The sequence below is a fragment of the Equus caballus genome, chromosome 7 (assembly GCF_041296265.1).
Source record: "Equus caballus isolate H_3958 breed thoroughbred chromosome 7, TB-T2T, whole genome shotgun sequence".
NCBI lineage: Eukaryota > Metazoa > Chordata > Mammalia > Perissodactyla > Equidae > Equus > Equus caballus.
The window spans coordinates 7,369,921-7,388,017 of NC_091690.1; the positions used below are offsets into that span (position 1 = coordinate 7,369,921).

An 18,097-nucleotide genomic window follows, 5' to 3' on the forward strand; every position below is an offset into this window, starting at 1 on the left:
ATTCCCATGTGTCCCTTTACTATGCTATTGAGTTTATTTCAGTGGCCATATCTTTTTGTTTCTAATTGAGTCTTCTTCAGTCCACCTACTTTTTTTATTTTAATGTGCTATTACTTTGGTTTTTATTCCTTCCCTTTATCTCTTTGAACACTGTAAACAATTCTCAATTTCTTTTAAATTATCTGATGTTTTCAGAGTATCAGTCTTCTCATTTGTTACGTCTGCTGATTCTCCTTTATGGTTGGGTTTTTTTTCCCTTATGAGAACTATATATATTTTATGGTGAACACATACTCTTTAGAGTTGTTTGCCCTGGGAATTCCATACTTCCTAAGTTGTGTGTGTAGCCTTATGAGGCAGTTGTGGATTTGCCTTTCCTGAGGCTTGATGGGTTTCACTGTTTCTGATCCAGATTTATGTTAATAGGTTAAGATTCTTGCATCATGCAGATGGTATATAGCCTGAGATTTTATGTCATCTTCCCAGTATATCTTATTCACCAAGCCTCCAAAACTGCCTCTTGTGATATTTGGCTTCAGTGTCCCTTCACTTGCTTTTGAGTTCCTTTATCTTTTTTGCATCTACAGATTTCCCTTTCTTGCTTTGAAACTTGCTATGTAATAATTTATTATTATTGCTGTATTGTCTAACACTGTTATGTGATAGATGGGGTGGGGAAGGGGGGTGATCAGTTCAATTTGCCACATGATTGGAAATGGCAAACATTATATACAGTAATAAAGTAATTCTCTTCATTGGGATATTCCACTTCTCAGGTTAGAAAGCATCTGTAAGACAATAGTAAGATGTCTTGACTAATATATCTATTAGACATATATACTAGATGTCTTTGAATTACAGCCCTGTTTCATTGGGAAATTTTAAATAGCCTGTTTAATAAGAATAGTTTCAGTAACTGGAAATAAAATATGATTTGTACCAATTTTTAACTTAATGTATTCTTTAAGAGCAATAACTGTCCACTACAGTGAATAGGAGGGAGTTAGTAGTTCACGCAAATTTCTGAGAAAATTGTTTTCTATTACTTTTTCCTATTCAAATTTCTATTAGTATGATATCTGTTACCAGCCCTGATGGTCTAGTGGTTAAGATTCAGCGCTCTCACTGAGGTGGCCTGGGGTCATTTCCCAGTCAGGGAACCACACCGGTATGTGTCAGTTGTCATACTGTTATGGCTGTGTGTTGCTCTGATGCTGAAAGCTATGCCACTGGTATTTCAAATACCAGCAGGGTCACCCATGGTGGATAGGTTTCAGTGGAACTTCCAGACTAAGACAGACTAGAAAGAAGGAACTGGCTGCCCACTTCTGAAAAAATTGACCATGAAAACACTATGAATAGCAAGGCAGCATTATCTGATACAGCACTGGAAGGGGAGAGGATGGTGCAAAAAGACTGGGCAGGGTTCCATTCTGCTGTACACAGAGTCGTTAGGGTTTGGGATCAACTCAGTGGCACTAACAACAATGATACCTATTGCTAAAGACTTGTGTATAAAGATATACTGTTTACAAGTTCAAGTACTTACTGTTTTGGTTTTTTACCAGTAGACCACATTTTAGCATATTTCCACTTCTTATTCTGGTTTAATGGTTTCCCATGTGACTATCATTACTTACATCTAATAGGAGGCAGTCTTTTTAAATCCTTGACCCTAACGCTAAAAAAGTAATAATAATGGATGTTCTGCGTAGAATTCAGAGGAAGTGTAAATGATGGATACTAAAAGCATAATTATTACCTTAATTAAGAGATTAACTGGTTAAGAGAATAAGACCAATTGAAAGTATTTGTGTGTATGTGTGTGTGTAGCCTATATATCTAGTAAATCCCTGTAATCCCGGAGTATAATGATAGTTGCACTATATAGAACCACATGTTACAATAGTATATAGTAAGAATAGGATTCTGTTTGTATTGATTGATGTTCCTGTGGTTTCATCTTAATATTGTTTTCCTAGACTACCTCTGCAGTATCTAAGTAGTTTTGTGAAAGGTCAGCTAAATAGCGTACAGTGTATTCATAAATTACACTCAGTTGTTTTTGGTTTTTTGTCAAATTGTTATGGTGTATTTAATATTGTTTCCCAGGTTTCCCTAGAAAGAGAACGACAACATGATCAAACACATGTTCAGAGCCAACTTGAGAAATTGGATCTACTTGAACAGGAGTATAACAAACTGACCACGATGCAGGCCCTTGCAGAAGTCAGTGAATGTCTCTTTTACTGATCAATACATAATACTGTTTTGCTTGTAAAATGATTTTATAATGTTGGATATTTATAGGAAGAAAAGTGATCTTATAGCAAAGAAATATATAGGAATTTTTAAAAGGAAGAAATGTAAATTTGGAGAGGATGTTCAGTTTACAGTCTTGATGGACATGAGGAAGAAGTTCTTTTTGGAGCGTATGGTTTTGAGTATTCCTAAGGCTTGTATCACTTGGTTAACTTAAGTTGTTCTCTGTACTAAATTTAGTTTTAATTGATTCACTTGGGAAGTGTTTAATACCGCTGAGACTTAAGTTCCAGATTCAGCTTCCATGCAGCATGTATATGCCTTCATACAGAACTGTGTTCTTTGGCCATAGATTTTACCCATAATTCTGTTCAACTACCTTAATGCTACCTCACAAATGACTGATACTGATTCACAAAGGAGAATGTCATGGATACTGACAAGCCCAGAGCCATTACTAGAGTAAACTAAGAGGCTTATATTTACTATGTTAAAATTTTACAACACGTTCCTATGTTGCTATATTAAAATTTTACAAGTAGACCCTAAGACTTTTTCACTGTTACCACTTTTAATATTCTTTTCACTAGAAAAAAATGCAAGAGTTGGAAGCAAAACTCCGTGAAGAAGAACAGGAAAGGAAACGTATGCAAGCTAAGGCAGCCGAGGTAAGTTGAATGTGAGCAGGTAGACTCTTCATATTTCATATTACTCTTTATTTTTTTTGGTGAGAAATATTTGTCCTGAGCTAACATCTGTGCCAATCTTCCTCTGTTTTGTATGTGAGCAGCCACTACAGCATGGCCACCGACAAGTGGTGTAAGTCCACGCCCGGGAACCAAACCTGGGCCACCTAGTTGGAGTGCGCTGAACTTAACCACTAAACCACAGGGCTGTCCCCTCATATTACTCTTTATATATGAATAGATGATTAAATGTGAGCTTCTTAGACTACTTATATTTTGGAAGGTCCAATATATAAATTCTTAGATGTACCTTAATATGGAAAATTATAAACATGTATTTTTATAGGCAGAGAGTAAAAGCTGAGTACTTTAGAGTTTTTCAATTTGTGGGGTTTTAATCAGCGTATAAAAAAAATCAGTAAACTGAAAAATTGACTATACAAAATAAGCTAATGCATAATCATGTAAAGATTCTCACAGGGTTACTGTCAGAGATGTTTGAAAGCTATCATTCAATATCCTCCTTATAGGTGATTCCTTATCCTTGGTGGCCTCAAGCTACCAGGACTGAAGTTGAGGTAGTGTAGTGGGCTGCCCCAATAGCTGATACTAATTCACAGAAGCTGTATTCACTTCTATCCTAGTCTTGGATTTTATTCCATGCACTGGCCACCAGGTAGAATAGATGAGGCACTCTGAATTCATACAAACATTGAGTTTATGTGTACCAACCAGAACTGCATTTGTGGAAGATGTAGCTACACATGTACCCAATAAGTCTTACATATAGGCTCAGTAAAATACTTCTGTTTAGAACTGAAGACTCTCCCTTTATGAGCTTATTTATTCAAATACCTCCCATATGTTGCCCTCCCCCTTCCAAAGTCTTTAAGTTTTATAACATTTGCATGTATCATTTTTCATTATAATATTAACATAAGCAGGTCCTGATTCCAAAATAATTAGGCGTGGAGGCACTGCAGTTCAGGCTGTGGCCAGATGCCCACAGTATCACATCATACGGGTGCTGGCAAGACTATAAAATTCTAGTATCCCATCTTTGTTATCTTGTCTGTTTCTTCCACTGCTTCCCGGAACTCAGTGACTTAACATTTCTCTTTTAAACCTGATATATTTTCTTTCTCAAATATTTACCTTATTATTAATTTGTATATTTTTTTTTTCCTCAGTGTACTTTCTGAGTTATATAGTTATATGGCTTTATTTTTGACCACCAACAAATTTTGAAATTACTTGGCTTCTCATTCCACTTTAGGGTAGGCCACTTAACCATGTCTCCATTCACTCACTGGTAACATGCAAACTATGGGTTGTGCTTTATACACATTGTAGAAGTGAGTTCTATTATACGTGAAATACAAAATTAAACAAGTTCATTATTTTATGAATTTAAAAAATTATTTTTTATTGTTTTTGCTTTTTTATTTAGCAGGTAAAAAATAGGACCCAAATCAATTATTACTGATAATATAGTATCAGGAAAGGTTTTGGGTTCTGATACTGAAGACTATTTTAGTGGAAGAACGATGGCCATGGATGATATGTGGTTCCAAGTCTAGCTAACCCTAATTTGTGTAGCCTTGGGCAAGATGTTTAACCAGTTAGAGCTTGGATTTACCAGTGATAAAGTGGTCTTCATTTCATATCTTCTTAGTGTTGGAGGGATCAAACAAGGGAAGGATAATGAAAGTACTTTAAAATGTTAAAACTCTGCTACACAAATATATGACAAGTACTGGGAAGAACTAAATAAGCTGTAAGTTAAAATATTCAAGAAATTGTTCTTCTGTATACTGTTGATACTCATTGGCTTTATAAGTCTTCCAGATTAGTAATTTCCTGTTCACTGAATTATATCTGTTCAGTTTAGTGTGGATAAAGCATTGATAGATGTGTGGGAGTGTAAATGTTCCTGAGGGTAGAGACCCCTATATTCCTTTGTCCCTGAAGAGATTCTGTCCCCAAAGAATGCGGTCATTGTGGGAAGTATTGGTAATGATCTCCATTTTTCTTTTAACTAATCCATTGGTTCTGAGTGTTTATTCAGCTCCATCGTAATTTACTGGGGAACTTTAAAATACTTTTAAAATACAAATTTCCCCAACCTGTAAGTTTCAAAATCATGAGGTGTGGAGAGGAGCCTGACAATCTGAGTTTTTCTCTTAAACTCCAGACAATTTTGATACATAGGCAGGTTTGAAAGCTACTCTTCTAGACAAATACACATAAACGTGTGTGTGTGTGTGTGTGTGTGTGTGTGTGTGTGTTTTAAGCAAAGTTGTAAGTTGGTTTAGGGAAAACAGTAGTCCTTTTTTGAAATCCTTAGTAATTGCTTGTGGAATTTCTGCCATGTGGATAGGAAATTATTTTTAAGTTAATGCATTTACTAAGCTTCTAGAGAAAAGGGCTTAATAACATTTGCTCACATACCTTCCAGTTCTTTTGGAAATAAATTTCCAATTCCTTTTTCTCAACATCATAAGTGTATGAGTTTATAAAAGAGAAAGAAATGTATTTTGCTCTCCAGCTGCTTTGTGTCTGGCACTGTTGTAGATGGCCACATGTGAAAAGAAGGAAATATTGAAGCATCAGTTTGGAGTTAGATATAATGCATTTAACTCATTAGATGTAATTTATGGAGGAACTACAAATAATGGAGCTCTTTCGGGTTCCAGGCTAAAGAAAGGAGAAATTATAACACGGCACTTCAAGATAAAACAAGAGACTGGTTTTGATCTAAAATATTTGACAAATGTTGACAGATTAGTTCAAGACAGTTACACAGCTGTGATGTGTTTTTCAGTCAGCTACTACTGCAGACTTTTACAGGCCTTTCCGTGGCACATCTCACATTTGAATCATAGCTTTTATTTCTACAGCATAACTTTAGACTCTCATTTTTCCCAGTTGCAGACTGGTCTAGAAGCAAATAGACTTATCTTTGAAGATAAGGCAACTCCATGTGCTCCCAGTGCAAGAAGAATTAAAAAAAAGAAGTCAAAACCACCAGAAAAGGTATGAAAGCAAAACCAGTAAGCCAAAGTGCTGATTATTACTTGGTGTAATTTATGCAAAAACACTTGTAAACCCTGTGGTACTGACCTTGGAGGAGTGAATCTCTTGCTCTCAGTTTCTTTATTGGGAAGATGGGGAAAAGTAATATTTACTTCTAACTTTTTACCCTGACAGTGAGATAATATATATGAAAGCATTTTAGAACTACAAAACACTGCACAAATATTAGTTGTTGTTATTCAGTATTACATTAATCACCTTTTGCTCTTAAAATGTTTTTATGTGTATACACACACACAAACTATTTCTCTACTTAGGCTGTAATTGCTGTCTTGTCAGGTACCAGTTTTTCTTCCTAGCCTTTCCTAGGCTAGAATGCATGTTGACAAGTATTATTAGGAGCTCAAGACCCTAATGCTAATATAGATAAGGCAAGGAGTAGCCCAGCAGTAAGCTGGAGTTTGAGGTTCGTGATGTATGGTCAGCTTTTATTGTCATGTGAGTAAAACTGTTTTTCTTTCCTTTGCATTCAGAAAGGTTCTAGGAACTATTTTGCTGCACAACCACATTATAGATTATGCTTGGGTGATATGCCATTTGTAGCTGGAAAGGTGAGTAGGTCAAGCTCTGGATTTTTTTGTACATCTTAGATCTTTGAATTAAATTTACATGTTTGCCTGTATGCCTATAAATGGTGGAAACATTTTTCTGCTCCCTTTACCAGTGTGGATCATAGTGGTATGAGAATTAAATGGAAGAAGGGTTCATGGGATTGGGGGAGCAGGGAGGAGACCAGGGGATGCTTTAAAGCAGATATAAAGTAGATGTGGAAGGGAAGTTATGGACAAAAGCAGAGACTCTCATTTGGAGAAGGTATGGTTGCAGATAGGGGGCAAGGAAATAGGAAATAGTATATTTGTAGTATTAGATTTTTCAGTATCAACCTTGTTGATTTATATTTAGATATAGATAAGATATTTAAATAAACAGAAATCACATCCTATTTGTCCGTAGATCCATAATACTTACAGGACTCGTTATCCAAGCAGCAGTGATACATAGATTTGAATCTCATCTTCCTTTAGTGCTTAAATGGAGAGATGATAATTCTCTCAAGTACCAGCAAGTACTGAGTGATTTCTAATAAATGCTTAACACTGTGTTAGTTTATACCACTTTTTCATTAACTGTTTTTGTTGCTGGTTGTTTCATGTATAGATGCCTTAAATATCCAACTGGATTGTGAGTTCAAGAGGCTTATTTGTTTATTTATTTATTTTAACCCCATAGTAAATCCTCAGTGATCCTAGCTTTTCCACTTGCCCTTTGTAAATGTATGAAGCACAAATCACTTTTTAAAAAAAGTATTGCCATTGGCTCTTTGCTGTCCTTAAACCTAAATTTAATGTCGTGTTGGATTGCAGACCGTCTTTTGACCTGTGTTACTTCCTTTATCTCTTACTCCTACCAAGCTTTTTTGCCTTCACCATAGAATCTTTGAATTGGGTTGGAAACAGAGATTCTCAGGGGATGACCAACTGCATCAGAATCACTGACTCTGCATTTAGAAAAGCAGATTACAAAGCCCCACCAGAATCCTGTTAAATCAGAATTTTCTGGGTATGGATTCTAGAAAGTATTTTTAACTGTTCCCTAGTACCAGTCTAATGTTTAGTTAGATTCGGGACCCACTTAGTACAGTTCCCTGTCCAGTGTGTTCATTATATAAACTCCAGAATAATGGTGTGTACTCTGTTCAAATACATCTATTGATGAGACCTCATTATACCTCAAACAGCCCATTACGTTTCTAGACAGCTTTATTTGAAAATTCTTAAGTGAATTGAAATCTGTTACTGTATAAATTCTACTCATTGGTATTTTTCTGCTCTCAGGGATCCACGTAGAACAAATGAACCCTTGATTATTGGAAAATTTTAAAACTTCTGAAGATAGCTTTATCTTTATTCTCATCTCCTCACTCTATTCTAGGTTATAGATAAATACTTGCCTTTGTTCTTCAGCTATTAATCATAGGATGTGCTTTATGAGTTTCTTTAACATCTCATCACTCTCTTCCTTCCTGAATTGAATACAGCCCTCCAAGTGTGCTATGACTAGCAGAAAATAAGAGTCTTTGTCATGTTCTAGATAGTCTGTTAACTCAGCCTAGCGTCACATTAATGTTACAGGAGAAGCTACATCATCCCTTTCACTCATTAATTCTAGAGTCAACTGAAGTAACAGGTCTTTTCTGGAGTCTTTGCGGCAGCCTCTGTGGGTCCTTTACTTGTGGAGTTGATTTTTTTAACAGAATTTTTAATCAAATGAAATTCTATAGGAGTAGATTCACCCTGGCCCATGTTAGTTTAGTATCTAGTTTAGTCTTCCATTATAGTCATGTTATCCCTAAATTAACTGCCTATTAATCCCCAAATTAGTTGCCTGTCTTTGGTAATTCTCACTAAAGTCATTAATACAAAGGTTGAACAGGACAGGTTCAAAGACAGGGCTTTTCAACTTGAGCTCTCCTTTTGAAGTTATTTGTACTCTTTGTGAAATATTATTCAAACATCTAAGAACGTGCTGTCACCTAGCTGAGGGTTTCTCAAACTATATATTGTGAAGGGCCAGTTTTTATTTTTAATTATACATTGTCGTAGATAAAATATTTGTAAAATATAATAAAAATGAATTACTAGAAAAATGAAATTTAAAAGACATACAAGTTCCAGTTTTTTTATTATTAGATTCAACAGACATAAAACTATATTAATAAATATAATCGGAAAAATAAGAAAAAGAATTTCAGAAAACTGTATGCTTATTGAAAGTATGTTTATAGGTAATTAGTACAGTGAATACATATTGCAAGTTATGAGCAAAATAGTGATTCCCCATATTCAACACATTTTTACACTTACATATGTATATTTGCATTTAAGGTTGTTAATGAGACAAATTAATTTGTGTCTTGGTAACCAAGGTTGTATTGATGACAGCGTACTTGGAAAGGAGAATGTATATCTAAACTGTTTGATTATGGTTGAATTTAAATTGTCTTCATAAAAACATGTTAAGATTAACTTTTTTATTTTGAAATGATTATAGATTCATAGGAATTACAAAAATAGTACAGAAAGGCCCCATGTACTCTTCCGCCAGTTTACCCCAGTAGTCACATGTTACGTAACTATAGTACTGTAGCAGAACAAGGAGATTCACATTGGTACACTCCACAGACCGTATTCAGATTTCTCTAGTTTTACATGTACTCCTGTGTGTCTGTATGCATGCATGCATGTGCTTGCACATTTGTATAGGTCAGTGCAATTATATCACATGTATATTTGTGTAACCACCAACACACTGTATATATAATTTTGCCATTTCAAGACTGTTACATAAATGGAATCGTTGCTGTATGTGACCTTTTTGAGATTGGCTTTTTCAGTCAGCATAATTCCCTTGATATCCATCAAATTGTTGTGTGTATCCATAGTTCTTTCCTTTCTATTGCTGAGTAGCACTACATGGTGTGAATGTACAGCAGTTTATTTAACCATTCACCCATTGAGGGACCTTTAGATTGTTTCCACTTTTTGGCATTTATAGATGAAACCAGTATGAACATTCGTGTACAGGTTCTTGTGTGGACATAAATTTTCTTTTCTCTGGGATAAATGTCCGGAAGTGTGGATTGCTGGGTTGTATGGTAAATGTAGGTTTAGTTTTTTAAAGAAACTGCCCAACTATTTTCAAGTGCCTGTACTGTTTTACATTCCCCATAGCAGTGTATGAGAGATGCAGTTTTTCCACATCCTCACCAGCATTTAATATTGTTTCTTTTTATTTTAACTATTCTGATGGGTATGTTGTGATATCTCACTGTGGTTTTAATTTATATTACCCTAATGACTAATCCTATTTGAACTTCTTTTCATGTGTTTATTTGCCATCCATATATCCTCTACTGAAATGTCTATTTATATTTCTTGCCCTTTTTTTAATGGGATTTTTTTTGTTTTACTGTTGGGTTTTGCAAGTGTATATATTTTAGATACAAGTCATGTATCAGATAAGTGGCTTGCAAATATGTTTGTCCACTCTGTAGCTTCTCTTTTCATCCTCTTAACAAACTCCTTCACAGAGCAGAAGCTTTTCATTTTGAGGAAATCCAGTTATTGATTTATTTGCTTTTCTGGATCATGCTTATGGTATCGTGTCTAAGAACTCTGCCTAGACCTACGTCCTGTAGATTTTCACTTATGTTTTCATCCATGTTTTATAGTTGTATATTTTATATTTAAATCTATGGTCCACTTGAAATAATTTTTGGATACAACATGAAGCTTATTAGGTCAAAGTGCATTTTTGGTTCTGTTCCATTGATACATGTGCTGACCTCTTTGCAAATACCACACCGCCTTTATTCCTGTAGCTTTATATGGTGAGTCTTAACGTCAGGGAGAGTGATTTCGCCTACTTTTTATTCTTCCTTTCCAAACTTGTTTTAGCTCTTCTTGTTCCTTTTTCATATGAATTTTAGAATAAATTTGTCTCTGTAGAAAAAAGAAAGTCTTGCTGGAATTTTGATAGGAATTGTATTAAACCTATAGATCAATTTGGAGAGAATTGATATCCTTGTTATGTTGCATCTTCCTGCTCATGAGTATGGTGTAGCTCTTATTTATTTAGATCCTTCATCAGTGTTTTGTGGTTTTTAGCATATTGGTCCCATACCTGTTTTATTAGACTTATACCCAAATATTTTTTTCAACAATTAAGTTGTATTTAGTTTTGTTGTTTTTTTTTTTCTTTTTGGGGAATATTAGCCCTGAACTAACTGCCGCCAATCCTCCTCTTTTCACTGAGGAAGACTGGCCCTGAGCTAACATACATGCACATCTTCCTCTCCTTTATATGTGGGCCGCCACAGCATGGCATGCCAAGCAGTGCCGTGTCTGCACCCGGGATCTGAACTGGTGAACCCCGGGCCACCGAGAAGCAGAACATGCGAACTTAACTGCTGTGCCACCAGGCCGACCCCTATATTTAGTTTTAATTTCGGTTTCTACATGATATTGCTGGTATATTTGGTTTTTGTATGTTGATCTTGATCCTGTGACCTTGCTGAATTCACTTATTAGTCCTAGGAATTATTTTTTTGATTAAGATTTTCTATGTAGAGAGTCATGTCATCTGTAAATAGGGACAGTTTTATTTCTTCCTTTTTAATTTGTATGCCTTTCATTTCCTTTCTTGCCTTACTGCACTAGCTAGGATTTCCAGTATTATGTTAAGTAAGAGTGGTAAGAGTGGACATCCTTGCTTTTTTTCTGCTCTTAAGGGGAAAGCATTCAGTCTTTCACCAATGAGTATGAAATTAGCTATAGGTTTTTTGTCAAAACTCTTCATCAACTTGAAGAAATTTCACTCTTCCTACTTTCCTGAGAGTTTATACCTGAATGAATATTGGATTTTTTTCAAGTGCTTTTCTTCATCAAGTGATATGGTTATGTGATTTTTCTTTTCTACCCTGTTGATATGCTGGATTACATTGATTGGTTTTCAAATATTGAACAAGCCTTTATTCCTGGAATAAACCCCACTTGGATGTAATGTATACTTCTTTGTATATATTGCTGGATTCAGTTTGCTACCTAAGAATAGAAACTAGGATAAAAAGAGCATCTGTTTAGGTTAGCCCAGTGGTTTCCAAACCTGGCTGATCAGAATCAACTGGCAGACTTAACAGTACACATTTCCAAGCCCTGACCCCACACTGATTGAGTTTGGAGTGCTGCCTAGGAATCTGCATTTTAAACAAGCTGTCTAGATGTTGCTTATGGAGCCAAGTTAGCCTAGCCATCTTTTTGTAGATTGAAATAGCTCGTTGAGATGAATGTTTAGTTCAAAACAAAAATAAAGATTTGAGAAAGCTACTAGATTTTTCCTGTTGTTTATGTGACAGAAATGAACTTAGTGCTTTCTGCTATTTGGGTAGAGAAATGAATACAATAACAGTCCCTGTCACCTGGAAGTACATACACTATTTAATAAGTGAAATAGATATGCAAACACAATTACAATATATTGTGATAAATGCTCTGGTAGAGAAAAATGCTATAGGTGATCTGAGAATGGACCAATTAATTACCTGAAGGGTTTAAGGAAGTCTTTAAAAATTATATATTTGAACTGGGTTTTAAAGAATGGTAGAAAAGTTGCCATACAAAAGAAATGCCATGTACAAATAGGTTTTATTCAAATAGTGGAGAAAAATAAGGAGATATGGTGGGGCATGCAGCCAGGGAGTATAAATTGCAGCTCAGTGATGTAGGGCCTTATGTTAGCTAATAGAGATGGGTGCATAAACCAAGTGAATGACAACAGGGTGGAGAGTAAGAGGTGGATTGGAGATACTTCAGAGGTTAAATCCATAGGACTTGGTAATTGACTTACTCTAGGCTATAAGATTTATATCATGGGCTTTTGGGGGGAGTCTTTTTCCCATGTTAGGGAGTAAAAAGAAAACAGATTTAGAGAATATGGCTTCAATTACTTCTCTTCGTTTTCCTTTAGTCCACCAGTCCCAGCCATGCCGTGGTAGCCAATGTTCAGCATGTCTTGCATCTGATGAAGCAACACAGTAAGGCCTTGTGCAATGATCGAGTAGTCAACAGCGTTCCTTTGGCAAAGCAAGTATCTCCACGAAGTAGTAAAAGTAAGAAGTTGTCGGTAACGCCTCCCTCCTCTAGCAGCATTAATGAAGAGTTGTCAGAAGTCTTACAGACTTTACAAGATGAATTTGGGCAAATGAGCTTGTGAGTTTTAATTTTTGTTTTTTTAATTACAACTAGTTCTAAAACCTCATTTTAACTTCTTGGTGATTTTATTAATCCTGTCTTTCATTCGCTCAACAAGTATTTGTTGAGCACAATCCTTGCACCAATCACTGAGCAAGTTCCTAGAACTTTAACAAATACAGCTGCTCTGGGTGAAATCTCTCACTTTGGTAATAGTGTTCAGTGTTTTAAAGACCAAGGTTTACATTTTAAGTTTTATTTCCCTGTTTGGGAGCTTGATGTACATTGAATTTAGCTAAACTTACCTCATAGTTAGGGTGTGAGTGAAGAACAGCATCCTTCTCTAGACTTTCCTTCTACATGTGTAAAATACTCTTGTGGGGCAGGTAGACATATAAATAATTAGCTCTTTGAAATTAAGAACTCTTTTGCATTTGTTTCCAGTGCCTTTTTTGAACTTTTAAACTATCACTGATAATTTGGAAATTTGTTGCTCTGTTTAATAAGTTGAGTCATTTTTTAATGCACAGAGCAGCGGTCCCATGGTGAGTGAGATGTAGTGTACCTAACCGTGAAACATAGGAAACTTAACCAGGCCCTGCTTTTACTTTGTATATATAGTGATCACCAGCAGCTTGCAAAACTTATCCAAGAATCACCAACTGCTGAACTGAAAGACAACTTAGAGTGCGAACTGGAGGCGTTAGTGGGAAGGATGGAGGCAAAAGCCAATCAAATAACTAAAGTTCGAAAATATCAAGCCCAGGTAACTCAAGTTTCCTTTACTTGGTTCTAATTATTAAAAAACAGGAACAAAACCCTTTTCTTCAAATACATTAATTAATGACAATGTAAATGTATCATAGATATGGAGCTACAGGAAGTATCTCTTTAGACAGTTACTAATTGAGTTCCTTGATTATGAAGAATTGGAGTTAAGTGGGCTAGGAAAAAAGACACTGTCTTGTAGTCTCTTGGATTTTGTCATCTAAGATACATCTGTCAGATACTGAATATATTTAATATTCTTATCTTCATATGAACAAACTTTAACTTCCGTGATGAATTTAAATGGTTCTGAGTTTACCCAAGTCTTTTTAAAAGCACCCAGAAATTCTTAGTTTGTAAAAGAATGTCAGATACAAATATGTGAAAAAAATTTGTTTTATTTGTATTACTAATTATATTAAATTAATAAAACAACCATTTATTTAATATCTACTAAGTACAGTGGGAAGTCACACTCCAGGGTTTTCATCTGGAGAGAAATAATGTGATTCATATATTTAAGAGATTACCGTGACTGCTGACAGGGGCGTGTGACGGGGCAGAGAGGCTGAGAGACCAGCCAGGCCATTTACGCTTATCTCTATCAGAGGTCATCATGATTGTAGCTGAGAAGTAGACGGATTTGTGGCATGTTTTGGAAGTAGAAATATCAGGGCTGCTTGCTGCTGGCTATCACTTGGACGGGGGGATAGTGGTGCCACTGATGAAATGGAGAGGACTGGGAGCAGAACAGATTTGGCTGACATTTGTTAATTGGTTGCTGGTAATAGGTGCTTGGTGCTTTGAGTATGTCATCTTCTTTAATTTTCATGGAAGGCTTATGAATTGGGTATATTTTATAGATGAGGAAACTCGGACTAAGTTTCCTGGGAGGTAAGCATATCCTCAAATGAAATTAAGAAACTTGTCCAAAGACATATAGCTTAATGGTAAATGGCAGAGCTGAGTGCAAACTTGGGTCTTTTCAATTCCAAAACTGGGCTTTTAACCACTTTTTCTAAAGTTCACGTTTAAAAAAAGAAGAAATACAAGCAAGTGATTCCTGTGGGAGTAATGGTCTAATTTGTTTCTTGTACATTATACTAACTTTATTCTAATGGAACATTAATGTGCCAGCAGCAATTTATTTTAGCCAGCAGCTAAAAAATAAAGTTCCCCTATTTTAAATTACATTATTCTAATAGTGAATAATATCTATTTATTCTAATAGATATTATTCTAATAATGAATAAAATTTAAAAAATTAATCTTTTTCATAGTATTTATACGTTATCTCTCTCTCTTCATCGCTCTGGAACCTCCTGCTTTGCCTGCTCGGACTAGTTTCTAGAGTGCCTTTCTCCTCCATCTATTAAAATCCTCCTTTCTTTCATTTTCTGTGTCAGATGTTTTGCCTCCTTCATGAGACCTTCCCCCAAACCTCATTTCTTCTCACTCACCCTATTCTGCACTTTGGCAACACTGCCTTATTCCGATACAGCACCACACTTGATGTGTTTCCTCTTGTATCCTTGTTTGTATGGTGCTATATATTTTAATCACTAGTACAGTAGGTTTATGAAGACTTTAAAAAAAGTAAACCCAGAATATATCATTTACATTTTAGTTAGTAGGAGAGTTAAAAGTACTGGTTGTCAGAAGAGAGTGTTTTCATTAAGTTCTCCTTTCTTCCCTGCCTTGGTTATTTGGTATAGCTGGAGAAACAGAAGATAGAAAAGCAGAAGAGAGAATTAAGAACCACCAAAAAGACTCTTCATGAAGAAGGAAACAGTAGCAGCCGTTCTTCAGGATTCACAGGGACCACAAATAAGAAGGACTGTGCCAAACCAAGACCTGGAGAAAAAAGCAGAAAAAATCTTCAGTTATTGAAGGACATGCAAACCATACAGAGTTCATTACAAAGCAGTAATTTGTGTTGGGATTACTAACTGATACCAAGTCATAAATTTTATTCAGATAATCTGTACCTCATCAATCAGATGTTAACAATTTACTTTCCAGGTCTCATATTCGCTTATGTTGGAATTAATTAATAGCAGGTATTACGGAGCCCAGGCTTCATTACACAAGCTACTTGTGATATGCATCACGACTAAACTTTCAGACACCTAAATGGAAACCAGGGGAATTTTAAAGGCTAAGGAGCCACACGTGCTCTGTTTCTTTGAGATGAATTTGCTGTATTGAAGTATTGCACTTTGTAAACAAATTACCAATTTTTTTACTTGTGGGTGTGTTTTTTTAAAAATAGTTCTTTATATATCTAAGTAAAATTAGGTTTAAATTATCAAAATATGAGGCTTTCCTGTAGGCAGTGTTTGCTTAAAAAGTCTCATTTTTAAATCTTCCCCTTGCATGAATCGCCCTTTTCTCCTTTCCAGTACAGCCATTAAATATACTTTGTTTCAACTATTAATGGAGGTTTTCTGTATTTAAATATTTATACACATATTTAAGAGGATTGTTTTGTTTTGCTTTTTGACATTTCAAACATTGATCAGTATTAAATACACTTATATTGATCTTTAATTCACTGCTAAAAATTTTTTTAAAATCTAAGCATTCATTTTAAATCAATTAACTGTAAAAATTATAAATGTATTTTTAAAAGTATAAATAAATTGTTAATGAAGTAAATGAGGTTTGGAATGGAGAGAGAAGGGGAGGTGTTACAAAGCATATACATTTGCTGTTTTTAAGTAATACCTGTTTGTAATCATGCTATTCAGTTCAAGGCATTGTGGTTTTTAATCTTAGAAGAACTTAGACTAATAACTTTTATTGGTGTACAGTATGAGTGCAATATTAACTATACACATGCCATTGTCATTATGTTAACGGAAATCATAATTTTGAAGATCAAGACGTGTTAACTTTTTAAAAAATTTGTCACTGAAGTCAATAAAGCAGCTTTTTGAAGGAAACACTGAAATTTTCCTTAGCCTGTTAATAAAGGCTTTATTGTTGTAATCTCTTAAAAAATGCATTTCTCTTTATGACATTAACGTTTATGAGAAACTAAGAATATGTGGTAGTTAGTACATAATTTATTTGGGTTTCTCATGCTTACATAGAAACTAAGCCCAACAAGATTGAATTATCCCATGGTGTAAGATAAGGTAGTCCAAGAGTCCTAAAGAACACGCTGACGACATATTAAAGAGATTCCTTTTGATACCTCCCCTGGATTAAAATGGAATTCTAGGATTTTATTTAGATAAGCAGCAGGAATTGTGGCTGTCTGGGCACTAAGCTTGCCAGGCTTCTTATTAAGTTAATTTCCTACAGAGTTGTTAACTTAGGGTCCTTAGATTTGGGAGTATTTGTAAATCTCCTGAAATTGGATGTAAACTTTTGCACGCATGTGCAGTTTTCTGATGAGTAGGTTTTTATCTTCATTGATACATAGACCCAAGGAATCACTGCTCTGGTGACAAGGTAGATAGTTCTTGTGTCAATCACCCTCTCAACTATTAAATTTTTGTTTGTTATCTCTCTTTGATTTCAGGTCATTAAATTCTGTAACCCTCATTTGCATTGTAGTTGCTCAAAGTCCTAATTAGGAGAAGAGTGGTTTAATGGTGGGAAAACCCATCCAGTCTCTCAGTTAGGAGTCAAACTGAAGTATCCACTCCAGCTCTTGACACCTTCAGGTGAGAACTGAAAGCAGGAATATACTGCTTCAGTTTCCTTATCTGAGAGTTTGCAGCAGAGGATTGTGTTGTCCTCCATCTACTTCTGTTGTAGAAGAGCTTGATTGCAATGCATTTTAAATACAAGTATCTACTGTGTGTAAGATGCCAATATGGATACCAAGCTGAGTAAAGAAAGGTATGCTTACAGGTAGGTGGTAGACATCTGAATTACAGTACAGTGTGGTGAATGTAGTGGAGATAGTACGTGCATAGTGCTCTAGGGGCACAGACGAGGGTGGGGCATGACAGAGAAAGGAGTGATGAAGCAGGGATAACTTCCTGGAGGAGGAAATGATGCCTAACTCTGGAGAACAGGAATTAGCCACAAGAGAGAACAGTTCCAGGTCAAGATAAAATGAACACAAGTGAGGAGGCAGGACTCTGCAGTATACATGGGAGAATTGTGACTAGCTGAGCAGTACTGGTACATAAAAGTTGAGGTGTGCAAACGAGCATAGAAGGGTATGCAGACAAGTTACAGGAGGCTGAGGGCTTCAACCTAACCACATAGGTCTCGCAATTTAATATCCCTAATCACAAAGGAACAAATAAACCTGCATAACCAATATTCATAGATATAAAACAGAACCATTAATTCAAATATTACAGTTTTGTTTGCATAGATAAATATATAAAAGGTACTAATACTCCCTTTCCCCACTGCCACACACACACCAATGGATTGTCTTTTCTTTCTTTTTTCTTTTTAGCTTTGTTAGAAACATCTTTATAATCATTGTTTTCTGACACTTCATTACATGCATTCCAGAATGGGTGTCACTTCCATTCACTGAAGGAACACTGTACTGAACGCAGCTAG

The 18,097-nt window shown here is 35.5% G+C and overlaps 1 protein-coding gene across 2 annotated transcripts in view; it reads left to right on the plus strand.

Moving 5' to 3' along the window:
- The window catches only part of CEP57 (centrosomal protein 57), a 40,834-nt gene extending 24,328 nt beyond the window's left edge, over positions 1 to 16,506 (plus strand). Inside the window, exons 5-11 of one of the 2 annotated variants that reach the window (XM_001497796.7) lie at positions 2,113 to 2,229; positions 2,853 to 2,930; positions 5,877 to 5,984; positions 6,518 to 6,595; positions 12,570 to 12,811; positions 13,415 to 13,559; positions 15,277 to 16,506. In XM_001497796.7, the coding sequence (XP_001497846.3) occupies positions 2,113 to 2,229; positions 2,853 to 2,930; positions 5,877 to 5,984; positions 6,518 to 6,595; positions 12,570 to 12,811; positions 13,415 to 13,559; positions 15,277 to 15,510 (1,002 nt within the window). In that variant the 3' untranslated portion in view covers positions 15,511 to 16,506. The remainder of the gene's footprint in view (positions 1 to 2,112; positions 2,230 to 2,852; positions 2,931 to 5,876; positions 5,985 to 6,517; positions 6,596 to 12,569; positions 12,812 to 13,414; positions 13,560 to 15,276) is intronic. The other variant, XM_005611527.4, reaches the window with a different exon arrangement.
- Positions 16,507 to 18,097: the final 1,591 nt, after the last annotated feature.